We start from the raw sequence: 26,682 nt of genomic DNA, 5'->3' as shown, positions 1-26,682 counted from the left end.
GATCAATTCTGATTCTGAAACCATTTTATATGATAGAGAAATGTCTTTCGTTATATATGTTATGTAAAACCACTTCATTTATCCACCGTTTAACCTAAAGAGGGATGACAAGAAGAGGAAAAGGAGGAGGATGAAGAAAAAGAAAGGATAAATGAGGAAGAAAAAGAGGAAGGGGTGAAGGAAGAAGAGGAAAAGGAGGAAAACGAAGAAGGATGAGGAAGAAAAGGAAAAGGAGGATGAGGAAGAGGAAGAAAAAGAAAGGATAGATAAGATGGAAGACAAAGGACTACAAGGAAGGATGAGGAAGAAATGATGGAAGAGGAGGAGGAAGAGGAGGAAAACGAGGAAGATGTGGGGGAGCGTGAAGAACAAACGGAGAATGAGGAAGACAGGAAGGCTGATGAGGATGAAGAAGAAAAGGAGGAGGATGAAGAAAAAGATGTGGAAGGGGAAGGATAAAGAATAAGAGTGATGAACGAAGGAGGAAGAGAAGTGAGGAGAGGATGAGTCAGGGAAAAAAAGAGGAAGAAGCAGAAGAAACTGAAAAGAGGAAGATCAAGAAAAAGATGAAGATTCAGAAGAAGAAATGAGTATGAAGATTTGGAGGAAGAGAAAGAAGATGAAGAGAGGATTCTCGCTGACAGAAGTGGATTGTTGGATTAAATGAAACGGCGACGCTCCTCACCGGTGAGCGGGCCGACGTTCCAGGCGATGTTGTTGCACCAGCCGATGGCCTGAACCCAGTGGATGGTTCCGGTGTTGAGCCACACCAGGTCCCCGGGCCGCTGGATGAAGCGGTAAACAGGCACGTTGGTCTCGTACAGGTCCTCCAGGTTGGGCCACCAGGAGCCCATCAGGAAGTTGATGTTGTTCCTGTTGGGAGGACGGAGGCGTTCAGAGTCGCGCCACAGCGGTGCCAGTGAACGCGCATCGTTTCAGGCAAGTGTGGCGTTTCCACGGCAACGTTTTTAAAAACGATGTCCCCCTTTGCACGGAGAACACAGAAATGCTGAAAACGGTGCAGTTCGCACGCCAGCAGACAGGAATTTTTTACAAAGTTGTGTTCCCCCCCGTTTCCATGGAGACGAAGCGTTTTCAAAAGGTTGCGCTTCCCCATGTCCATGGAGATGGAAGACTTTATAAAATTGTGTTTCCCCATTTAGACAGGAGACCTATCCTCCCCACAGAGAGCGTTTTCAAAAAGTTGTGGTTCCATGTTGACTGCATTATCAAAAACTTGCGCTGTCCCATTTCCATGGAGACGCATTTTCCAGAAGTTGTGTTTCCATGGAGACAGGGGACTTTATAAAGTTGCGTTTCCACCTGTTTCCATGGAGACGGAGCATTTTCCAGAACATGTGTTTGCTCCCCGTTTCATTTTCACAAACGTACACTTTAGGAGACGTTTTCCATTTTGACGTGAAAATGTTGCCGTGTAAACCGAGCCGTTGCTTTGATAGATCTTAATCCTTGTTTCCACTGTGCGGCACGGTACAGCGTCCCCAGACCAAACTATTGCTGTGTGGTTCCATCGCAGAGAGCGCGATTAAAATGTGGGCGGGGTTGTGAACGGCCACGTCACGACGCAGGTATGCGACATCATCACGCGTCCTTGGTGCAGCACAGGTAACGGCTGCATACGGTTCCTTCAGTAACATCCACCGCAGCGGCACACACCGCGCAGTGGAAACGAGGATTGACATATTGATACGGAACGCTCATTGTGTGGAACTGATCGGACCTTTCACAGAAGTCGTTGATGACGCCCCAGTACGGCTCGGGCACGGCGAACCACTCGCAGTCCCCCGGACCGATGTTGATGTTCACCGAGCAGAAGTTGTTGTTCTCCTGGTGGCCTGGAGGAAGAGGACGGACACGACTGAAGCCCGGAGGAGGAGAAGAAGGAGGAGGAGGAGGGTACAGGTCCAACATGGCGGTGTGTTCCTACCTGGCGTCCTGCTGCCTGGAACCTTCATGTACAGCTGCACCGTGTTCATGCCCAGGATGGTGTGGCCCACGTGGCTCAGCAGGTTCCCGGCAGAAACCACGCGGGCGAACGCCGGCAGCTTGCTGAGCTCCTGCAGCTGCAGCTTCCACCTGCAGAGAGGGAGGGGGAGGAGGAGGAAGAGGAGGAGGTCAGAGGTCAGCGGGGAGGAGGAGCTACTCACTCCTGACGGAGAAGAGGTGCGACGTGTGAGGAGGTGGACTGACTTCTTCTCGTCCGACAGGTCGATGTTGGTGCCGAACTTGATGTGCTTGAAGGGACCTTTCCTTCGTCTCAGCATGCTGAGAGAGGGAGAGGGAAAGAGAGAGAGGGAGAGGAGAGAGAGAGAGAGAGAGAGAGAGAGAGAGAGAGAGAGAGAGAGAGAGAGAGAGAGAGAGAGAGAGAGAGAGAGAGAGAGAGAGAGAGAGAGAGAGAGTCAACAATCACCAAGAAGAACGTTATCGCGAACTTTAACATTAAGAGAAACGCTGACATGAATGCTTCCCTAAATATTAACAGGAAAATGAACAAAAAACGGAATTCCAAACAGAATCATATCGGAGAGGAGAAGAAAATCATCAAGTCAATTGTTGTTATTGTGTCTGCAGTTTGTAACGGAGGCTAAATGAGAGGATTTGTCAGTATTACACCATTTTGAAACGATTCCAAAGTATAAACGTCAAATCGTCGTGGTTTATGTTTAAACTCTAAAGGGAAACAGACCAACCGGAGAACTGCTCCTGACTCCCATTCCCTGTAAATCTCAGAGGATGTTTTAAAAAAAGAAAGAAGAGGAAGCTCACCTGTCGGACGAGCCGGCCTCCGCCTCCGCCTCCTTCTTCTTCTCGTTCTCCTCCTGGAAGAGCAAACTGAGGTTACGTGGGAGCAGATCAGAGTGAAACCCCGCTGGTGTCGCTCCAGTCACTGACCCTGAGGGACTCCTGGAAGGACGAGGCCTGGTACTGGGCATATTTGATGATGGTGGTGTGCGAGCGGCTGCTCTCGCAGCGCCACATCTTCCTGCTGCCGCTCGGGTCCCAGTTCTCGTCGGTGGGCTGGGCCAGCTGCGTGCGCACCTCCACCAGGTGGTCGGGGTTGGCTTCCACCAGCGTCTTGGTGGAGAACAGACCCAGATCTGCCGGGAGGCGAGCAAACATGGAAGAGAGAGCCGTCACCTCTTGCTTTTCTTATTAAAACATTTTAACCACCGTTAATAAGATATTTCAAATTGAAGAGTCGTGGACGGAACATTTTTATTCTATGAAATATGAACCGGAATACTTATTACACCACTTTTCAAATTATTACGCAAATTCTCTATATATTTTTTGTCCGATTTTTCTCAATGGTCGAGGCAAATGACAAATCCGCATCGTTTTCAAGTCATCAACTGTTTAAGTTCAAGATTTTTCTCAAGGACGAAGAGCGCACGATTGTCCACAGATCATACATCACAGATCTACAATCACAACATTTCCGGAGGGGAAAGGAAAGGAGCAGGAGTTACTGGAGCTGGGTTTTAATTGGTGCGTTAAGAAAAATACACTGTGAAGTTGCAGTTCGTGGTTTTTCGTGTTGTTTTCAAATATTTGTTAAAGTTTAAATAGTGACAAATGAATGTGTTAAATTGGAAATATTTGCGATTCTATTACGAAACAATTTAACACATACAAATGTACTGAAAATTGGTACCAGACCCGATCCCCAGGTACCGGGTATCGGTCCAAATGTGAACGGTACTCATCCCTAACAGGAGGTTCGGAGCAATGCAAGCCTTGGCGTATCGAGTAGGCAGTAATAAATAAGCAGTTAGTATTAATTATTGCATTGATGTTACATAACTCGTTTATTTCACGTCAGTCTGCGCTTAAGATTTATTGTTTTGGTCCGAAAATCAGGAAAAAGTAGAAAGACACGTCCGGCTCCACATTTTTAAATACCAGTAACAGAACAAGCAGTACTAGTGTAATTCACTCTAACTCTCATCATGCTTCCTGGTTAAAGTTTAATAAAGAGTCTGATCGTCTCACAGATCTCCTGCCTCGCTGGTTTCTCTACAGACGTCTCATCTCAGTACCGCCTGCTCGTTCCACAGCTCCTCAAACACTTCGTGGTGAAGCTTTTGAAAGTCTGAAGTTTGTGAATGGAAGCCTGCAGCAGCTTCTCATCCCATCATCGTCATCATCATCATCAGCCATGAGTTACCAAGCAGTTATATATGTTTTGCAGAAATTTTTAATTATATTCAATTATATTGACTCTTTAGAAATGTGGAAGTCAGCAAATATGTCACAAAGAAAAGCTTTAGCCATTAAAAAAACAACAACATAAGCTTTGTAAAAAAGCAATAAAGAAGATCTTTTTTATTCCTTTTTGTTCAATCGTCTACACCAGACTTTATTAAAAATAGTATTTACAGCTAAATGTTGCAGAAAACAGTCTCAATTCATGATCATGTACTTTAATAACTAACCAGTCAGTGGCATTCTAACTATTCTTACTAGTTTTATCTTTATAATGTCATCAAATGAAGGACCTGTCGCCCAAACGCTGAACTGTAGCATGAAAAGTCCGTTTTGGTTCCAACTAATGAATAAATATTCAGATTATTATTTTAGCACTTTGATCAAAACAATCAACTATAAGATTTCCAGGGTTTAATTAACTTATAAAATGAGCTGATGTGTGTTTTATCTCTGCAGATCCAACGACAGACGAACTCTTAGATAATAGAGCAGATGTTTAGACTCTGCAGTAACATTTCCCGCTTGCAGGTGGTGCTGTTGTCATACGTGTCAGATCCATCCACTGTACACACACACACACACACACACACACACACACACACACACACACACCCTCACACACACTTTCCATCTGCATGGTTCTAGAGACCCACGTGAGGCTGCAGAGGACAAACATTCATCCTACTGCTGCAGAAATCTCACTAGTTCAGCAGAAAACTGGACTTTTTTCCTGCACATCTGAGAGGTTTTTACCCAGTTTGAGCGCTCCGGCCAGTCCTCTGATGACGGTGACGGGGTTGGAGGCGTTGGTGCAGAACTGGTGGAGGGGGGGGAAGAAAGCGTCCCTCTTGTTCTCCAGCTGTAGATCAGAGAGAGGGGGGGGTGTCAGGACGTGTCGGGAGAATCAAACTGTACTTCAATGTGGCTGTACACACGTAAATGCTCGGCGTCGGCGGGTTGAGTTTGTCCTTTGGCAGCTGGGGGGAGGGGGGCCGGGGGGGCCGAGGCGGAGGGCACCGGTCCAGCAGGATGTTGCTCGTGGACAGGCCGTTCTTCCCAAGGTTCCTTCAGAGGGACAAAGCATCCAGATGAAAACTCACTCAGATAATGTGTAAAAAAAAAAAAAAAACTCAAATCATAAAAAGTCTGAGATAAAAAACCAAAACAAACAAACAAAAAAACAACAACCTGGTGTCTCATTGATTTTCCTATCAAATTTTTTGAGTCTCGGGTAACAATTATTTCCGGAGAATTTTCAAAGGGAAAACATATAATCCATAGACTGGCGGTTAGTCTTCATGCAAAGCTTAATAAAATATAGATAATATAAAATAAAAACAAACGTTTGAATAAAGAAAGATTAAAGAAACAGGCCAACAAAAAGAAAAAATTCTCCCAAAAACTCAACCACCACCACTCCCATAAAAAAATGAAATATGAACTCTTCGTGTTTTTTCCCCCATGTGCCTGAAAAGGAAGTTTAAACTATATAGTTGAATTTCATTAAAAATACTCATATCAACACATATTTGTGTTTTTATATAATATTGTCAATGTAATCTAAAATATGTATAATAGCAATAAGTATTATAATACAAATAAAAAAACTAAATCAAAACATCAATAAAATTTTATATTTATAATAACCAATATGAATTTAAAATAACAATAATAATAACAATAATAATACCCCAGAGAGTGAAACTGATTTTTGATTCTCATCTTTTCCATTAAAAGACCAGAAGTAATAAAAACTATCTGTGTGGCCTCCTACCTGCAGGCCTTGAGCACGTCCCCGGAGCTGGGGTAGATGGAGACGGAGGACCAGGGCGCCAGGCCTGCAGAAATCGAGCGTTGGTGAGCCGGGCTCTGGGGGTCCGCGGGCCCCTTCCCGTTCAGCGTGGGCCCCTGGCTGCTGCTGCTGCTGGACGGGCTGTTAAGGCAGGAGAGGCTGTTGTTGGTGGCGTGAGGATCCGCCGAGCTCGGGGAGGGCGTGGCGGCGGAGGTGGAGAGCGGCGAGGACGCCACAGAGTGCTCGGAGACGACCGGCTTGGCGGCGGGGGCGAGGACGCCCGGGTGGACGTTGTTGACCTTCTCCGAGGAAGAAGACCCCCCGTGGTCGCTGTGGTTATTGTTGTCGTCGTTACCGGTGGCGTTGGCTTTTCCCTTTAGCAAGACTGAGAGCTGAGGATTGTCTGAACTGAGAGGGGCGGGGGCAGGGGCGGAGGCGGGGGCAGGAGAGCCCGGCCCAGGCGGGACCGCCGGGCCGTCCGCCACCCGCGGCTGGACGTGATTAGTCAATCCCTGCGCGGGGGCGGGGCCGTTGGGACCTGATGGCGTGCTGCTGTCTTTGGTGTGGACCCCTGAGGTAGTAGCGGAGTGGGGGGGCGAGGACAGGTGGTTGGGCGTGGTCTGCGGCGAGGTGGGGGACAGAGAGGAGGCCGAGGACGAGGCAGTGCAGGAATGTCCCACCTGATTCAGAATGCAGGTCTGAGGGGAGAAAGGCGGTTCTCCATTAGGACCTGCCGAATGGGAACCTGGACCTTTTTGAAGCCCCTGGAGAAAAGAGGGGGTGGGGGGGGCGAGAATTCAGAATCACAATAAAATCAATCAAGAAAAATTGGAAAAGTGGCTTTTTCCTAATCCCTTTCATGTACACAAATCTGGAAGTATTAATACTATAAAGGAGAGACTGTATGAGAATAACTTCACATGTCTTTGAAGGTTATGAGGAAAAGCTTTCCGATTTGTCATGAGCACTACATTATTCATGAAAGGTATCAGAGTGTCTTCAAACCCACTTGTACGATTCAGAGCTGCAGTAAATGAACCGATCAGCTGATGGGAACATTTATCAACACTGAAGCTGCACAAGTGATATAAACAATAGTTGGTAAGTCCAAGACTTCCTGTTTAAGTTTCAGAAATGCCACACGCTTTTAATGGAATAGGACTGAAAAACAGTCTGATTTAAATGGTACAAGTTGAATATTGGTCTGTGTTGAGGGTTCTGGTTGGCCGTGTGTTGATAGAACCGTATTATTGTGAAAGTAACGACTGTCCGGTTTGAGGGAACTTTCCCTGATCAGTCGAGCAGGACAATTGTGGGAGTTCAACCAATCTGTACAACGGGTAAATAACCAGGAAGGCTGATGCCGGCCTTTCTCACACGCTGAGTTGTCGCTTTGTGCTTTCAACAGGTAAGAAGCACTCCTTCGTTCCCGAAGCCACTTCCCTTCTGATGGGACTTTTCTGTTCTTGAGTTTACAGCTGGTAGGCTGATGGGAGCCGCTGTAATATCCCTTCCTGTTGGATTTTCATGTAGGTACGACCGATTTAATCCGCCGAATAGAGGATAATGGGCCGAAAGTTGGCCGACTGGCACTGATGATCACACGCATTTCTCACTAATAAAATGCAGGAATATGGTGATTTTCGGATGTCCTTGTGTTACGTATCCAGTGGAGGGCGCTCCGACTCCTTTTCACGTCGCGCTCCAGTCGCCCCACAGCAGAGTGAAAAGCCGCCGGTGCATTGATGGAACCGAGGGCTTTACCTCAGCAGTAAGTTAACTAGTTTGTGAAATAAACAACAACAAACTGATTATTGTCGGTCCTGCTCTCTGCTGCGCTCCATGTCGTCTCCCGTTTACACCGACGTCGCGCCACTCATATGTCTTTGTTACGGGACAAAATCGCGGTTTAGAAACGCAGTAACGCGGCCGGCTTGCAGGAAAGTAACGGTAATCTAATTCCCGTTTTTGCAAACGTAATCCCATACTTTACTCGCTACTTGAAAAAAGTAATCAGATGACAGTAGCGCGTTACTTGTGCCACGTTACTGCCCATCAGTGTTTGCCACCACGTTATAAACTATTTAGGAAAACCAATAAACGTTTTCATGTGATGATAAAAACATGCAGACGGAGACGACGCCGGGTCGTCTCCCGGGCAGATGTTCCCGGGTCCTGACCTGAGTGGCGGCGTTTCGCTGTTGGCTCCTCCAGGTCTCGTCCGGATGGGCCGGACTACTGGTGGTGCTGCTGGTGCTGGGCTGGCTGGCGGCTGTGCAGTTGTGAGGTAGAGAGTTCTGCTGCGGGTAAGGCACGTTTCCGTTGCTCGCGCCACCGCCTCCCGGCCCCGGGGCGTGGTTGTTGTCCGGGGGTCCCGGCAGCTGCCCCGCCAAGGGGCTGGAGGAGCACGATCCGTTGGCCGTGGGCTGGCCGGCTGTGTGATTGAGGGGGGAGGGGTGGGGGGCGGGCTCGGCCAGGGGGCCGTTGGGGAGGCCGGGCCGCGGCTGGCCGCCCGTCGCCTGCTGTTGCTGGCACATCTGCACACGGACCGAGGAGAAATCAGAAACTCATCGGAAACTGTGGTGTGTGTGTGTGTGTGTGTGTGTGTACCTGCTGCTGCATGAGAGAGAACTGGTTCTCCAGCTGCTCCAACATCTGTAGCTGAGGGGGCTTGAGGTTGGCTCGGTTGGTCCGCAGATGTTCCAGATGCTGCACAGTTCAGGACAGAGGTAATCTCAGCAGGACACCAGGAATTAGGATTAGCTCAGTTAAACAAGTGTGAACCACAAGACTGCAGATTAAGACACGCAGTCAGGTTTGGAACGTTACTCTCCTGTAAATCTGGTGTTTTCATCGGTAATCTCAGTTTGGATAATTTGATAAATGGCTTGAAAAGATGGGAAGCCAGTTTGAGATAGCGGCTACATAGAGCAGGAAAAGGTCTAGCTTAATATGCATGAGAGTATCTTTACTTTAAATAGTTTTTTTAAGTGAGTCTCCTCCAATCTGATCACATTTATAGATCTAACTGGTGACATTATTTACTTGATCCGCAGCATTAATGTCCAGGCACCTTCCTACCTGAAGCTTTTGTGGCGTCAGGTACCAGCTGGGGATTTGCTGTTGGTTGGGACACGAGTCTGCAGCTCCCTGGAACAGTAACATTAAAAAAACAAAACATGATTTCCTCCTTTTTCACTTTCCTCCATCAGAAACTTGAGCGTTAACCGTCTTGCTCGTACCTTCACCGGGCTGGCGGTGCGTTTCTTCTTGGCAGGGCTAGCCTGCGGGTCTGTGTGGTTGCTGGACTGACCTGCCTCCCCTTTACAGGCCTGCAAATCCAGCAGAGACGAAGCTCGTGAGGAAACGGCACACCGACGACTTCTGCACTACAATCACAACCAAGCCTCGCCTAAAAGATTCCGAACTCGGCCGCACGGTGAAGGACATGCGTGGTGATAGGACACATTTCCATGCATGGAAGACGATGCATGTATGAAAGCCTCTGATCGACATGTGGATTTAGTCCAGAGGTGTTCAATCCGCTGTCCTGCTTGTAATGACTCTGCAGAGATTATCATTAGGTTTACTGGATCAAAAAGATGCAGGACAAACAGAGTTACCCAACAATAAAAGCAGCATCATTTCCATCCACCCACATGTTAAAACTTCAATGAATTGTTGAGGAAGGTTTGAGCTTTTCCAAATTCTTAACGTGGTGCGATGGTGCAGATGAAGCAGGATGGAAATGTGCAGCCAGAATGAAGCAGTTTGGGCAGATCACATCGAGGCCCCGTTTCCACGGCAACGATTTCGAGTGAAAATGCGACGACGGTGCTCGGAGTGACTGAAAACACGCTTGCGGTGTAAACGGGGGGGGGGGGGGGGGGGGATAAAACGAGATTCTCTGGAAGGAGCGTTTCTACAGGTTAAACGTAAAGACGACATTTTTCACAGTCGGTGCAAATTAGTTCCTAATTGGAACCAGGTTCACTAATATTAGTTGTTTTGTAGCTTGGACATTTCCCAGACGTGTCTGAAGACAATATACAGCAAAAAAAACAAAAAAAAAGGGCAACAAAACTGAAGTGATGCCCATTATCGCTAATTTTGTGACGATTAATCTTTAGAGTAATGTTCTGTTTAATCAATGACTAATTAAAAAAAAAAAAGAAGAATCAAATGGTTGTTATTTATTTGTGTGCCTTTTATTTCGAATACAACTCAGGGGTCAAAACATAAAAGCTCACGTGTACCATGAGAAATTTAAACAATAAGTTTATTAATTTCATTAATCATCAGATACTTGCATTCGGTGGTGTATCGATCCCAGAGAAGTGGGTACACACGCAATTCTGGCCTTTTTTTTTTTTTTTTTTTTTTTTAAATCAGCCCAGAAACAGAATTTCTTAGAAACAGTGGCTGCAGGATGTCACATAATCTTTTGCAGATTTTTTTTTTTTTTTAAAGGTATTAAATGCAGATCTGTACATTCAATACATTTGAGACTTTATAAGACCCCTCAGCAACCCCGAGTTGTAGTTGACAGTCACCGTAATAACAATCTGTCTATACGATTGTCCGTGTTCTCCCATTGTTAATGCTGAGAGCGGATTGTTCTCTGCACGCATGTCCGTGTCGTTTCATTACAAACACAAACCGTAGCGACGACTGCATCGTTTTTAGCATTTCTGCCATTTCAGTATCGCCGGACGTCATTTAAAACAAAAACCTGTGTAAATGCGCAACTTATCTGAAACAAAAACGCAAAAATTCCGCCGTGTTTTCACATGGAACGTCGCGGTGCAAACGGGGCCTGAGATGTACTGACGTGGTGATGGGAGGTTGATACAGCTAAAGTTTGTCTCAAACAGGATCTACGAGTAAAAACCAGTCAGGCTGCGTCACTAAATCAAAGTCTACTCAGTAAGACATGCATTCGTTTGCTGCAATGAGTGCACGAGGCGTGTGCATCTTTGCAGGAAGCAACAGAGCGGCGTCGCTTCGAGTGTCTACAGAGAGAACGACATGCTGGTCATTAAATAAACACAGGCCTCGCTCAGATTCCTTCGGATATATTGTGCTGTAAACTCGGATGAAACACTGCGAGATCATCACGCCGGATTATCCATTATGCAAACACACTTCGTACGAGAGCCTTCCTCCACACACACTGTAAACAAGCTGAGCCAAATTAATTAACTCCACTTATTGGTTTTCGATGCGCAATAAATAATGAAATGCCTGTTTTGAAGTGCAGCAGTTATCTATTTGACATTCTTTCCATCTTCTATATTTTCAACTTCTGGGAAGGAGAATATCCACCTTTCAGTGGCCAGAAATCTTTAACCAATTAAAAATAATACTGAACAGGCTGGTTTTCACCGACACTTGTCTGAATGCAAAGATCATTAATGAATCAAAATTTTTGACATTCTAACAAAAAAGCAAAAAAAAAAATTGTGTATTGAACATTGAAAAAATTGATAAAGGTTGAAAATGTATTTACTCTGGAGTTTAACTCAATAATAAATGTTGCTGGTTGGTAACGTCCAGAAAAGCCATAAATTACAGAATAATTGAGGTTTACAGCTCAAACGGAAAAGGAAATTCATTAATTATGACATCGTTGTGTTAATGCTCTTTAGATGTTTCTACTTAATTTTCATTTGGGTTTTTGTTTGTAAGCTGTACATATTCTGGATTATTCCACAGAATTTATAAGTCGGACATAAATAATCTACTGGTACCTTTTCTTGGTGTTTACGTTTCCTAAGCATTGAATCATCTGTATTAAAACATGAAATTTGACTAGTTGACTAAAAAGAATCCTGTATTTGGCTCAAGTTCAAATATCAAATATAAAAACATTTTTTATAAATAAATGAAAATCAGTTGATCCGAGTGTGAAATGAGAGCGAGGCCTGAACCAGAGTGTGTTTTCTGAGAGTCTGGAGGTTCTGGGATTAAGCTGGATCTCACCTGCTGTGCCTGTGCAGTGTTCAGGGCCCCCTGCCTGGACGTGAGCTCAGCAGGAATGGGGAGGCTCCACGCCTCCTCAATACTAGGAAGCATTTTACTCTTACTCTGCAGACTACCTGGCTGAAGGTTACACAACTGAGCCTACGGAGAAATTGTGTGAGACACAAACTTTAGTGCTGGACTCATCGAGCAAGAAAGGCACTGCACCGCAGATCATAACAGGAATGTTCAATGCCATGAAACAAGTGAGGGAGAAAATTAAAAAAAACAAAACAAAACAACACACCAATATGAATTATTATTCATATCTCTGTGGTCAGAAATCAAAATGACAGAAGCACAATCTGCATTTTAGGAAGCCGATCTCTTTGGCAATGCTTAGCAATATTCACAGCATTCACAGCTTACTCACTCACTCACTCACTCGTTCCATCACTCACTCGCTCTCGGCTGTTGGGTGAACGACGGTGCAAATGTGGCTCTACCTGCAGCAGCTTGATGCGCTGTGTGAGCGCCGCCGTGTTGAGGCAGGCTTTGCTCCGCGTGGCGTTGATGTAGCACTTGATGGCGTCGTGCGGCTGGCCGCAGGACTCGTACAGGGTGCCCAGGTCCATCCAGGCGGCGGCGTGGCTGTGGTCCAGCTGAACGGCGCAGATGTAGGCCTGCAGGGCGTCCATAGGCTGGTTCTGCTGCTGGTAGAGCACCCTGCAGGAGGGGACCGCAGGCAGGATTGAGTCTCGAGAGACACGATCCAACTATTGATCCTCTAAAAACTACTGCTTAACGTATCACTCCATGACAATACCGACATTAAATAATAACTAATAAAGAGTTAACCCTTACTATAGTCCGACTATGAACCAATCTGAACTAAATCTAAAGCAATAATTACATTAAAAAAAATCTGGATGAAAGCCAAAATATAATTAAAAACCCACTGCATGGATGAGGAAAAACCAACAAAACTTATTTAATTGGAATAAAAAATTGAATTGGGAAATAAAGGTAATGTGATGACGATCCAGAATTTAAAAGAAGAATAATTTCTAAATACAATAAGAATAATTATAAATAGCAGGAACAGCTTTAAATTATAATAAATTAAAACGATAACAATATATTATTATTATAAATAATTATAATAGCACTATGAAGCACTTATTCTGTTGCCATTTTGTGATATTGTTTTCACGTGACTTTCTAAATCTAATTAATTTATTTACTGTGTTGTTTGTTGTTGTATTTCTTATTTTTGGTGTTTTGGTACAGTCCAGCTTCTTCAGTTTTGTATACAGTCACAACATGGGATGACTACTCATGCTAAGGTCTCGTATCATGTATGGAAAATTCTTTATGTAAAAGGCTAAATAAGTTCATGATCTTTTTGTTGCATTATTTGTAAAACTGTATTACTTGATGATGGTTAAAGTAAACTCTTTAAAGTTGTTTTTTTGGTACGTTTTGACTGATGATGTAAATCTTTTCAACACAGTTGAACGTATCATAGAAAACATTTTAAAAACAAAACCTAAACTGTTGTTTGTTGCACACCGTATGGAATAAATTATTTGATTGTTTTGTGGTAAACCAAGTCTGAACTACAAACTACTGTAGTTCTGTGATTTGTGTGAATGTGAGTTTGAGACAAACGGTCTTTCAGGCTTCAGTTCTGAATAAAAAACTGCTCCTCCGGCTCGTCTGACCTGCGATCTCCTCATGACGTGTGCTTACCCTATGGAGCACCAGGTGTCAGCACTGGCCTCGGACTTATCGATGGACTGACGGTAAGAGATGAAGGCATCCTGCACCTTCCCAATACTGGAGTAGCACCTGGAAGACAAGATTACAAACTTCGTTTTCTGCCGTCTCCACAATTTTTCCAGCTTTGAATGGCAAAAATAATTCCACTCATTTTAGCCACATCATAACTTATTTGAGACTATTTTAGAATTGTGGCCTTCACGCACTGAAGGAGCTTCACTGGGGCCAGAAAAAGCTGAAACACATTGGTAATTCTTTCCTTATTCACAATGTAACATGTGAAACACAATAATGCATTGCAATGAAAATTACAAAGTGTATAATCCAAGTGCCTGGAAACCTTTTTTTTTTTTTAAATTTTGTTTGTGCAGAGAAAAACTAGAAATACAAGTCAACTGTTATTAGAACTTTAATTTCTGTTTGTGTGGGTTTTTTTTTTTAAAGGTTTTGTGTGCGTGTGCAGGGTGGTTAAGTGGTTGGCAGCCTGTGAGGAGTTTGCATGTTCTTCCTTTACATGAGTGACATTTCTCTGGGTGCTCTGGTTCAACATCACAGTCCAAAAACAATACTTCTATCTAACTGGTGTGTGTCCGTCTCTCCATGTTTCTTGCGATAGATGATTCTAAACCTGCTTGCACAAAAAAGTTTATATATACATACATGCATTGTTCACAACCCCGACTACATTTTAATTCTACTCTCTGTGGTGGTACTTGACGATTTCTGATTTATTTTAATCCGTTTGTTTTTATTCACCTTTTTCATTGGTCTTCAAACGCTTGCTGTTACAAAGCACTTTCAATTGCATCATCTCTGAAATCTGTCATACAAATAAAGCAACCGTGCCTTACATTTCTGCTTTATTCACACACCAGTGGAGAATTATTCACCAACAAACCGGCACAAGCACGAAAACAGCCTGAACAGAAGTGTTGTGGCTCTCTGCCCGAGCTAAAACAATCAAACCCGCCACACCTTTGTTGAACTCACCTTCCGAGAAAATACCAGGACTGGCCGGAGTTGGGGTCTGCCTCTAATGACTTCTGCAGACACTGGATGGCATAGCTGTCCTTGGAGCCTTTATCCCCCAGCTGCTCCACCGTGTGATGCATCCAGCCTGGTCAGAGCGCAAAACATTGGGGTTAATCTTCAGAGGTCATCAGGTGACTTCGATGGACACGCTGGAGTAAAACTGGAGATCCAGAGACTCATTGTGTAATGAAGATAAAAGATTAGATAAGACTTGGTTTGTTTCTGGAATGCTTTAACCAGAGCAGACAAAAGAGGAGGAGATGCTCTTCACACACTTGAAGAAGGTCTCACAAGAAGCAGCTCCTCCCCTCTACTGCAAACAACCAAACTCTAACTCATGCCAAGCGAGTAAGAAACCAGCTCCAATAGGAAAACAGGCGGCTGCACAACTCAATGCTTCTCCACCTGCGAATGGATTAGACACCTGAAAACGCAAAAACGCACAACAAACATCCGGACTGTGCTTTCCCTGCTGTGACCTCGAAGATGCGACTGAAGTTTGGTTAATAAGCTGCCAGAACAGAGAAACAGACCACACACACGGCTTCATGTGTGGAAACTTGAGCCAAAAGGCAAAGAGTTTCAGAAAAGTTTAGTAAGGACAAAAAGCTACACATCACAAGTGAAAAATTACTTGCGTGCCTCTGTTGCAAGTTGAAAAATAGTTGCTTTTGTGTAACATTTACTCAGGCCAACAAAGGTCTTCCATCACGCTGAATGAATCAAATCCAACGTGCCTGAGTCACTGCGATACTGACGACAGGAAGAGGCCAACATGCAGAACGCAAACACTCCTTTTACACACGACAACGCTCGTCCTCACATAGTGTGTGTGTGTGTGTGTGTGTGTGTGTGTGTGTGTGTGTGTGTGTGTGTGTGTGTGTGTGTGTGTGTGTGTGTGTGTGTGTGTGTGTGTGTGTGTGTGCCAAATTCCTGGGCCAACATAGTGACCAAATCTTGGACTCGGTCCCATATTCAGTTGGACCTGAACCAAATAGAGCCGTGGTTTCAAACACGTGCAGAATCCCAGGACTCAAAAATAAGACAATCGTGAACCGAGTGGCAAACCAGAGGACAGAAAGGGACAGACTGGTGGGAAAATGAGCGAGGACCCAGTGCAATGGAAAGTCTGCGGTAAACTCTGGACCAGCGTGTTCAACCCAACAACAACAACGTTTGACGAATGGGATTCCGATTTCTTGAAAGGAACACAAAGCTCCACAAAGGCTGGTTTTATCATTACTGAAGAGACATTTTGAGACGTTTTGTCTTATACTTTCAAATTGTGCATTCGGGCTCCAGTAGCAACTTTTTGAAGGGGAAATGGAAAACTTTCACTATGTTTTGATATTCTGCTTGAAGTTACTCTCCCAGAATAAATCTTTAAAATCTACTTCCCATAAAAGGAAGCACCTCGGCAGAGAATAAACCAAAACAAGACCATGAACACTCATTTCCAACCAACAAACCATAATTTGCGGCCATCAAACTCTGTTTATGTTTCTTAACTGACGTCATCTTGGGAAACCTGCCACAAGAATTTCTGGGATATCAAAGATGGCGTCGCGGCAGCTCAAGGCAGAATATGAGCATTTGACCCGATTCAACCCACAAACAAGCCAGACTTTCTCAAAGAGTCTTCAAGCCACGAGAAAAGTCTGAAATGATGTGTCGATCGTTTTTCCAGTCGCAAATCATAAGCGCCAAGATGTCAACAAACCCGGGGACGTTTTGCAAAATTGAAATGCTGGAAATACGTGTTTCTATGAGTGGAAAGACAATACTCCTTCAGAAAGGAATTGACAACGTATTCGAGATCAACAACTAAAAAATGGGTCCTACATTTTTCTGGTGTGGATTCTGATAGAGCAACTTTGAATGACAACGGTGCTAGGAGCCACTAAAAACACAACTTTTTGAAAATGTCCAGACTCTTGTAGATGTCAGAAAAACTGCTCCTGCACATGCACACTGTGGCTGTAGTATCTAGTAGTTGTGCACATACTCAGTAGAGCCAATCAGAACAATGTTTCCTCCGTGATGTCACGACTCCCAGTCCATATTCTCTTGGGACTTGGTACTTTTATTTTGACAATCACCATAATAACAATCCAACTTGGTCATCTGTCCACTAGAATGTCCGTGTACGAACATTGTTAATGTTTATTGTTCTCTGATTAGTGTGTGTGTGTGGTTTCAGTACAAAAACAAACAACAGCACCAACTAGTGGCCCAACATGCCAATTATATTTCTTCCAGTGTTTCTGTAGAAGCAGACATTTTCAAAACGTTGTAATGTAAACGAAAAACGTTTGTGAAACGAAAAAACCCTGTTGCGTTTTCACTTGAAACACTGTTGAGTAAATGGGGCTTCAGTTTATTGTAGAAGTTATGCAAATATGGTTGGATAATGAGTATTTTAAAAGCCTCCAAAACGTATTGGCGACCAATGAAAAAAAACAACCTTAAAAATACTGTAACGTGACCAGGTTTTTCCTTTTTATACCACCCAGCTGTGGTTCAGTAGCCTTACATGAACTACTGCAACACTCAACTGAACACCCTATAACACACAATTTAGCCAAACAAACTGATTCCACTATTTAATTTCCTCTAAACCACACAGTCAGACTTCAGATAAACACCTTAACCCTTCTGCTCTCCAAGTGGCGTCCTGGTAAAACCCACTGCTCAGCCTGAGCAACCCCCAGTGTCCCGACAGAGTTAAACTTTCTCTCCCCTGCGTCCTGAAATGTCGACTGTAGCACATTTATGAGTGGCATAGTTTCCTAAATGAACTCATAAATGCAGGCTAACGGCATCCATTTAGATGTAAACGATCCTCGGCGGTGGGGGGTGGGGGGGGGGGGGGGAGTAAAAACAACGCACAGATCGCAGCACGCAAAGAATGTTCTCTGGGGGAGAAAAAAAAAACCCAGCTTAGGACACGGTTCTGTGCAAGGTGGTACGAGAGTAGTTTAAGGAGCGTGTTGCGTTCCACGTGTGGGGATGAGAGTATTGTCCTCCGAGAGCATGGGCACTCACCAAGCTGTTGCAGAGTGGTCGCCTTCACCTGCGCAGGAAGATTCTCCGTCTGCAGCAGTTTCTCATACGCTTCCTTCGCCGCTCTGTATTTCTTCTGCGGGTCGCAGGAAAAACCGAGAGAGAGAGAGAAAGAGGTTGTTGAAGCCAGACAGGAGGGTCAATGTTTTACAGCTCTAAGTGGACAGACACAAAGAGTCTAAAGACCTCCTCACACTCGTAATCAGCAGCCAGACGAACACACAGACACAAACACACACACCCGGGGGAGGGTCGAGGTGGAAGAGGACAGGCCAGACTCAACACGTCTGGCAGCTTTAAGTGTGTGTGTGTCTGCACTTGAAATGTATGTGCGCATTAACGGCGGAGCGCGCTTTGTTTTTTGTGAGAAACGTGAGCCGTCTGCTTCGAACTGAACCCGCGGTTTTGTTTTAATTCGGCGACTTTGTTGACCTCGGGTCTGGTGCGATGCGGAAAAATATGTGTGTATGTGTGGGTTCAGTGTTATAAGTGTATAAGCTTAAACTTAAGCGCTTTTAAAAGCCATAGTCTTCGTGCAGAAGCGCATGCACCCTGTCCTGAACCCCTTCCTGTCTGCTCGCTATAGAGACACCTCCGGGTAAACGTTGACACTTGGGGCATATAAATGAGACTGAAGCTCTTAGCGGTTCCTTCCTGTTTGGACTGATGAAGAGGTCCGAGCTTGATACCAAACACGGATACAGCTCATAGGAGTCGTATAAATGAAGCTTTACAATCCTTGGGGATTGAATGAATCCGTCAACTGGGTTTGAGCAATGCTCTCCTGCAGCTGAACGATCCTTTCTGTTAAAGCAAACCTTTATTCTTTGGAGATCAAGATACACAAGGACACTCTTTGTGATATCTGATTTGCCAAAACATTAGAATGAAGCCAAACACTAGAGGAGACACTAGGTTGCACAGGTACAGATACCAGTATAGAGTCCAGAGCCTTCACGCATGAGTTAGGCTTAATGGAATTTTAATAAGAACTCCGTTATCGGCAGGCAGCTAAAGAGTAGTGCTTGTCCTTTAAAAAAAAGTTGGTATCAGTGCATCCAGAGGAGCTGCCTATTGTCACAACACGCATCAAACAAATTTTCAAGTCTTTTCTGGCTTGTCGGCAGTATCTCAGAGCATGACATGACTCGTACAGGGGGGTCCAAGACACTTGCTTGGAAATTATTTCCTTAAAACATGATCACAATATTTTAGGTGTTGGGTATTTTGTCGTCAGACAGGCATGATCAAAAATCCCCATTGGGAGATTAATTATCTACAGAAATGGCACAGCGCAGTAGTAATCAACACTTTTCTCCACAAACTGAGGTTACCCCCAGCTTGGAGGACTTCCTGTGGGGAGTTTGGATGTTTTCCTTGTTGTGCAGAGGTTTTGATACACAGTCCAGAAACCCATTGAAAGCTCAGCGCCACTGCGACCACATGAACAAAACACACCAGTCTCACTTAATTTCAATTTACTGGTTACAGTGGAAATGACGTTGACTTTATTCTAAGAAACCCAGAGAACTTCCTTCCCCAGGAACAGATGACTGAGTTGGGAAAAGCTTCCTCTTATGAAAGTACATTTTGAACTTTTAACATTAAACAATGTTAGAAGCTTGAGTGGAAGTGGTAGAGTTTCTAACAATACAACTGGGCCATTAAAAAAATTTACTTTTTAAAATAAATTCAGCCTTTTAACATGTAATCTTTAATCTCCAACTGGATTCTTTAGACCCGAGCAGTACTCACGAAAACACCTTGCTCTTTACAGGCAGATCCAAATTCTTTCAAATGTGCTTCTAAATTCAAACCTTGAATTGTAATCGTTTTAAAATATTTAAGCTTGGCCCAGTATATTTTCTTTGTTTCAGACATTATCATGGAGTAGATAAAAGATTCTTTAACCAAGATCTCTTTTAAAAACCAAATTGAAACACAGCTGGATTTATCAACTTGATCACGGAATAAAAACTGAAGGTGACTCTTTATATTTATGACCTTCAAACCAGAGCCACACTCTTTGGATTAGATCCCAACTGTTGGAGGTAGACAAAAGACTCTTCAAACACAAACAAGACTCTTTGAACTAACCTCATGCTCAAAGTCTATCAAATTTCCAGGTAAAGATGAAACAAACTTTGATGAACCAAACTGTTACACAGCAGGTTAAAATTTGAAAGAATGTGGGACTAAACAGGGAAATATCTCACGACTTCGGACCAGTTCCTCCACTCTATTGACTCTCCTTCATAAGAACCAAATGATTTACAAGTTTAATGCATGGTAAATACTATGTTTAATTGTGTTTTTTTCCCTCTTCTAATTTCCAGTAAGAAGTTCACTCTTTTTGAATTACAGAGTTGAATGTGTTGAAGTCTGTCATGTCTTGCTCTGGTCAATGATAGATGGTAAGTGTGTTATATAAACCTACAAGCCACCTCAATAAAGAATTTGGTTCCAATATACATAATAAAGTAATTTAAAAAGAAGAATGAAGGACATACACTGATCAGCCATAACAACACACACAGAGCATTTCGACCGTCAGTCAGATCAGCCCTGACCCATCGGGTCATGGACTTTGGATCGACCTCAGAAGGTGCCTTGAAGTATCTAGCACATTGACGTTAGCAGCCCCCATAGATCCATGACGTGAGCAAGCCGAGGTCTTCATGGATCCCACAGACGTTCCATTGGATTTGAGATCTGTGGCATTTGGACACCTGGTTCCTGTGTTCTTTAACCGTTTCATTCAATCGCTGCCTCTCGCAGAGTTGGGCTTCTGTTGAAGTGTGTCCAGGGGTGTGCAGCAAAGCTTCCGCAGGTGCTATGTGTCCAGGTAAAATCCAAGTGGATGGCAGTGCTTTTCCCAGTAGAACGATCCCTTCACCGGCTTACTGAGTCACGTGGTCCAAGATGAGCGAAGCAATCTTCCATCCAAGTGATGTTACAGAAGACCAGGTCCATCAGACCGGCAGAGATCCGATTGGTGCTCATGTTGGTGGTCAGGGGTCAGGGTGTGCACCCTGCCTGTGCTGCAGCTATGGCTGATCGGTGTATGACCACAGGATATGCCACAATTACAAAATACTATGCAAACCAACTTGTCACCTCCAGAGCTGTCACTGTAAACATGACAATTAAAATAAAAATAAAAAAAAGACAATTATTAATCACTTCTTACCTGGATCTCATGCAAATGAGCGATGTGGAACTGAACTGTGAAAAACAAAGAGAAAGAAGAATTAGTGTTCAGCAGAATGCCCTCATGTGGACCTCAGTGGGTACAGACTGAACAGTATGGATCACAGATGGAAGGGGGGAGTAGGACACTTTCCCCTGAGAGTGTACATATAATCTGAAATCGCAGTGGGTGTGTGAAACCTTCCAGCTCTCGCTCTCTCTTTCTCCTTGTGCTTGTCTCCTAGGCAACCCCAGACATGGGCAGAGTCAGCAGGGAAGCCGCGGCAGAGAGGAAAAAAATTGCTCTGTGTAGAAATATTCCTGCACCCGGTGAATGTGTGCTATATAGAGCCAACGATGTAGCGCCGGCGTCGGGTTTAGCGTGCCACACAAGAACAGCAGCAGCAGCAGCGAGTGTGAGGCTGGTTGCCATGTGAGCTGAGATAATTATAGAAGCACTACTTACTTTCAGCTTTGGACAAAGTGCAGAGATTGGAGTCGATCAAAGCCAGCTGAAAATGCTGTTGAAGGATAAAAGGAGACAGTTTTAGTATGAATGGATGTACACAGGCTACGTTTCACCTAATTCCTATAAGTGATGGCAGACACTGGCTTCCTCATAAGCTCTTGTGTTATTGAGGTTAAATCCAAGGGAGGCTCTCTTGCCCTCCATGCAGGCTGCTTCGGAAAGCCCCAAGAGATTCCCCCAACGCACTATGAATGAACTCTGGTGACCGTAATCTGAGAGGAGTATCTGGAGGCGCTGATACTCTTATCCCTGGATCACTTGACTTGTTCCGAACGGACAACAAAAGTCAGAAAAAAGAGAAGATCTCCAGCGGTATTAATGACATCCTGTTCCATCAGCTGGACTGGGGTTGCTGGGTAAAGGCAGATGTCTGCAGAGGATTAGCCTGGCTGGCAAGGCGTGGCACACGACCAGTCAATACCTCCATTCACAGCGATTGAACAGATTAGCGTGAGAACATAAGAGCGCCCGGAGGCTTTGCCTCTGGCTTCCCCCTGCCTCTACTCCTTCGTACAGATGTTGACATGATGCTGAAACCCGGTGGGCACCTCGGTTAATGAGAGACTCGGACGTGCACCTATAAGTGGCTTCAAGGTGAAAGGTTCAATTGCAATTACCAGGCTGCACGATGCCGGCGCACGCTGCTGCCGGCGTTTTTAAATGAAGTATCTGGGTCAGAAAAGAAGGAATCTCCGGGTACCAGCAAATGGAACAGCCTGTACTTGTGGCTTAATGACAATAGGAACATGCGTCGCCATGCTAAAAATCATGTCTCTCATCTTGCCTGGGACACAATGTTTAGCTGCAGTTAAAAGCCGCTGCACACGCTCAATGTCAGATGGCTAAAAATCCAGAAGCGACCGGCTTCCCTCACACTCGCACGTGCACACACACCGCTGAGAATAAAACCACGAGGCACACTCATCACAGGCCACAGGACGTTAACGCGTTACCTATAGATGGGTTTCCACATCGTTCTCCTCCTGGAAGCCCCTCAGCATCCTCCTTCCTGCAGATCTCTCCCTCCGTCTCCTCTACGCTTCCTTTTCCATTCACACTTGCTCTACAGATAATGCAGCAGGATTGTCAGCTTGGTATTCCACCTCCCTCCCCATGTCTCGCTTTCCTCACTCTCTTTCTCTCTCCCGACTCGCTATCTTTCTTTTCCTCTCTCACCTCACCCCCCCACCCCCCCACCCTCCCCTCCCTCCCACTCTTCTATCCTGGTGTCACTGATTACTATTCAGCAGACGGCTGCAGTGGAGAGAGCAGAAAGATGACACACAATACCTCAAAGCTGGAGCAGGCAGGCACACACACCACCTCTCCTCATCTCCTCCTCCTTCCCTCTACCTCACCACCTTTCGTTTTTCCAGTTCAAAGCTTTCCTCCGAGGCTGCCCGGCTCTACAGAGACAGCCAGCTCGTCACCTTGATGAACACCGTCACGTTTCCTTATTCCTAATGAGCTGGGTTTAGCAGGAACACACTGCACTGGGTGAATCAGTATGGGAGTGTTTTTAAAGTAAGAAAAGCAATTTAAATCGTAACTGTCTTTGATAGAAAATATTGTTTACTCTCCAGTCTCTCTGTAACAGTGTGCAACAGGAGCTGTCGTCAGAGCAGAAATAAGTGAATACAGCAGAATTTGGAAATATATACATCTACGTAAAGACTATTTAGGCTCCGTTTACACGACAACGTTTCAAGTGAAAAAGCATCATCATAGAACAATTTCATGTTTAAATGACAGAACAGTATAGCAGCAGAACAACTATTTACTACAGCCGAGGTGTGCATGATCAGCAGCAGCATTTCAGAAAAGTTGCGTTTTCCTCCGTTACACTAAACAAGTGAGAGTTGGCAACTCTGCTCAAGATTAGAATTTAAAAAAACAACAACGCAGCTTTAATTCACCATGGTTACCAATCTTGCGCGTGTTCAGAGAAACTATGAACGAACAATGTCTCAGGTGGAGACGGGACAATTTCGAAAGTGTTTCGAAACAGTGCAGGTTTCGGAGAGTGTAAACTCCAGTGTTGTGTAAAACCGGCAGCCAAAATGCAAGAAAGGGTTACTGTTTGACTTGAAAAAGCCTGAGTGGCATGTTATCATTCTCAGTTCACGTATTGGAGGTACCATTAAAAAAAAACAAAAAAGATATTAATAAAACAGATATAAATAATGCAAACTGGAAACGAAATAACAGATTGTATCAGACCCAACACCTCTAATGTGAAATAAAACCAGCGGATTATAATGCATTTTTATAAACTGCAGGGAGGGTTTAGATACTTTACCTTCTAAAAAAGGGAAATGGAGAACTGGAACACATAAAAATTATAAAAAAGGATTTTCAATTCAAAAATGTCTTCAATTCCATCTCTACATTTATTCAATCACTGCTGCTTTGAGCGAGCTTGATAACTGGGGCAGAGTGTGTGTGTGTGTGCGTGTGCGTGCGTGCGTGCGAGTGTGTGTGTGTGTGTGTGTGACGTGCTGGCAGTGAGCCCAGACTGAAAAGGAGGAGTGTATCCAAGACACGCTGAGGACGTGTAGCATGTGCAGCTAGTTCAGCTCAACATTGCATCAAGGCACACCCGCACGCAACCTTCAGTGATCTACACCGTCCGGAACGAAAGATCATAAACACTTTATTAAAAGTGATCCTCAGTGTCGATACATTTATTCGTGTACCGCGCTCTAGTGCTCAAACCGCCCCTGAACGCCTCACATGGACCAGAATACCACTGCGTTACACAAAACCAACACCAGCAGAGCAAATAACATGTCACAGTTTGAATATGGAAAGTAAAAACTGGTGTGACGTGATGTCTGGAGCGCGACAAAGGCTGGGATCAGATAGCAGACTAACCCTGAAAGGACTCTCGCACAACAGTGGATCCATAGGTTAGAGATGTTGTTACTCTCTTCATGTCGACGGTTCGCAGGTGTCAGAAGACTGGAGACAGACAGGATCATTTGATCTGCCCGTCGTTTGTTAATCTGAACTGCGAGAGGGGTTCATGTCGAGGTTTCTATGCTTCACAGTAAGGGCCGGTATGAATGGAAGCTCCAACTCACTGATTTGTATATCCAAACGCAGCGCCAGCTCTTCACTAATTCAATCAACACTGCTGCAAATTAATATTCACTTCTGATCTAAAGACATTAATTTAAAGTGCAAATGAAATCAGTGACCAGTGTGTCAACTCAGGACCATCATGATTTAATCAAAAACAATCAGAGTCACAATGGAGCAGACATTAGCGACTCATTCAAGTCGTCGGGGGTTTACCTTTAAGCTTGACTCGTAGTCTGTGTTGACTTTAAACATGAGGCCCAGTCTGAGATGAATCTCTTTAGCTCTGGAGAAACTGGGGTCGATGTAAAGCACCTCCTGGAATGCCTTGATTGCCCTGAAAAAGACAAAGAGAGATCGAATTTAGAGTGCAGAATTATTCAGCCATGACTGCATTGAAATAGTTTCCTCACAGTGAGAATATTCTCATTTCGAGGATCCGTGAGTGTAACCTGGATGTTCTTCTTCTTGATGGAAGAGTTTTCCCAGCGCTACTACAGGCGTTCGCTCAGTCACAAAAATGTGTTTGAGTTGAGTTGGAGACCCTTCAATTATACGGGCAGTATGTTTGAATGAATGTGTCAGTTGTGGGAGACTGGTGACCGTCACCCTTAAGCCTAATTTACACTCAACACACAACGTATACACAAAGGCTATGCGTTACCTCCAACCACCTTCGCACAGTACTTCCTCTCGTGGTGCCATGTGCCAGAGCAGAGCTGCAGAAAGTCAAGGTAGGCCCTTGATTGGGCTTGGGTAAACCCCTGATGACACTATATAGGGTTTGATTTCTGATTGGCTCGTTGGAGCAAAACACTTTTTAAAAACTGAAACAAGCCAGGGGGAGAGGGGACAGACTTTCTTCATTTCTGGGGCATCATTCCAGGTATGGGGGCGTTTATTACTGTTGGAAAACCATTAGAAAGTGACTTTTGCATCATCTGACCCTGCATGTGGTCCAGATGATGGTGTAGTAACTGTAACTTTCGTAGAAGCTGCAAAATTAAAGAGCTAACAGCACACACCTTACGGGGCAAAAACATTTACATTTTGGCGCCACCCACAAGACTTTGCCCACTTCTGACAATATAGACGACACAATGCAGGAAGCTAGATAACCTACAATAGCAAGGTAGCTGGCACCCCCATGTACTAATTGGCAGCGTCATTGCCGATCTTTGTGCCAAATTGCTCATTATGATCGGGAAAAAAAACTAAATCACCACTAATGGGTGTCATGGGGTTTTGAATGATCCTTCCGCGCCCTGCCAGCCGTACATCAAACATTGAAAAGAAATCTGTTAATTTATTCTTAATTGAACTAGCATTTTTCAATTATCTGCCAACATGTAGATAATTTGAGGTTGCATCCTGGAAGTTACAGCAGTGACCTTTTAACTTGAAGGCCAGGGTTGGAATCGGGGTTGAGTCACGATTGTCCGGAGCTACGAGATATAAAATCAGCTCAGGATGAATGCAAACTAAATCCCATTGTCACAGTGCTGAAACCATCTGAGAATTGGCCGGACACATGCTCTTCTAGCTGAAATGACCAGGAACTAAATGCAGTCGCCGTGTGTGCAGGTTCTTTCTGATCCAACTGCTGCTGGGAGGGCGGGAGTTGATGCGCTGACTTTAGTCCTCCGCTCACACTGAAATAAACTCATCAGAGACGAGAGCGGATTGAAACGAAAACAAACAGTGGTCTCCGATTGAACCCGCTCACTGCGTCGCTATGACAACAATGGCTATTGCGTGTCAGCACGGAGCCCCTCTCCTGTATGAATCGGCAGAGCTGACACACACACACACACACACACACACACACACACTGAACTCAATGCTCCCTCTCCCTCCTCCCCTCCTATCTCCCACCATGCCCCTGGTTTATCTGGCTCCTCCCTCCCTCCCCTCCCTGCTGTGTGTTCGCCCTCTCCTCCCTCACTGGCTGAATGAAAAGTGAAGCTCTCCAGCTGAACAGGCAGCGACACACAGCATAAGGCCGACTGCAGCCAAAAACATG

The 26,682-nt window shown here is 44.7% G+C and overlaps 1 protein-coding gene across 1 annotated transcript in view; it reads right to left on the bottom strand.

Annotated features, from left to right (window-relative positions):
- kdm6a (lysine (K)-specific demethylase 6A) overlaps positions 1-26,682 on the bottom strand; it is a gene marked incomplete at its 5' end in the record, with an annotated part of 44,060 nt that overhangs the window by 3,636 nt on the left and 13,742 nt on the right. Inside the window, 21 exons of the mRNA XM_080478097.1 lie at positions 686-873; positions 1,742-1,856; positions 1,949-2,097; positions 2,212-2,286; positions 2,788-2,840; positions 2,914-3,119; positions 4,984-5,089; positions 5,166-5,295; positions 6,005-6,786; positions 8,203-8,559; positions 8,633-8,731; positions 9,104-9,172; positions 9,265-9,354; positions 12,005-12,145; positions 12,490-12,709; positions 13,736-13,834; positions 14,756-14,882; positions 17,843-17,936; positions 21,051-21,085; positions 21,516-21,570; positions 24,876-24,996. Coding sequence (XP_080334223.1) covers positions 686-873; positions 1,742-1,856; positions 1,949-2,097; positions 2,212-2,286; positions 2,788-2,840; positions 2,914-3,119; positions 4,984-5,089; positions 5,166-5,295; positions 6,005-6,786; positions 8,203-8,559; positions 8,633-8,731; positions 9,104-9,172; positions 9,265-9,354; positions 12,005-12,145; positions 12,490-12,709; positions 13,736-13,834; positions 14,756-14,882; positions 17,843-17,936; positions 21,051-21,085; positions 21,516-21,570; positions 24,876-24,996 — 3,311 coding nt within the window. The remainder of the gene's footprint in view (positions 1-685; positions 874-1,741; positions 1,857-1,948; positions 2,098-2,211; positions 2,287-2,787; positions 2,841-2,913; positions 3,120-4,983; positions 5,090-5,165; positions 5,296-6,004; positions 6,787-8,202; positions 8,560-8,632; positions 8,732-9,103; positions 9,173-9,264; positions 9,355-12,004; positions 12,146-12,489; positions 12,710-13,735; positions 13,835-14,755; positions 14,883-17,842; positions 17,937-21,050; positions 21,086-21,515; positions 21,571-24,875; positions 24,997-26,682) is intronic.

The sequence above is a fragment of the Lipophrys pholis genome (genome assembly GCF_963383615.2).
Source record: "Lipophrys pholis genome assembly, chromosome: 13".
In the NCBI taxonomy this organism is placed as follows: Eukaryota; Metazoa; Chordata; class Actinopteri; order Blenniiformes; family Blenniidae; genus Lipophrys; species Lipophrys pholis.
This window is presented reverse-complemented; position numbering and strand designations above follow the sequence as displayed.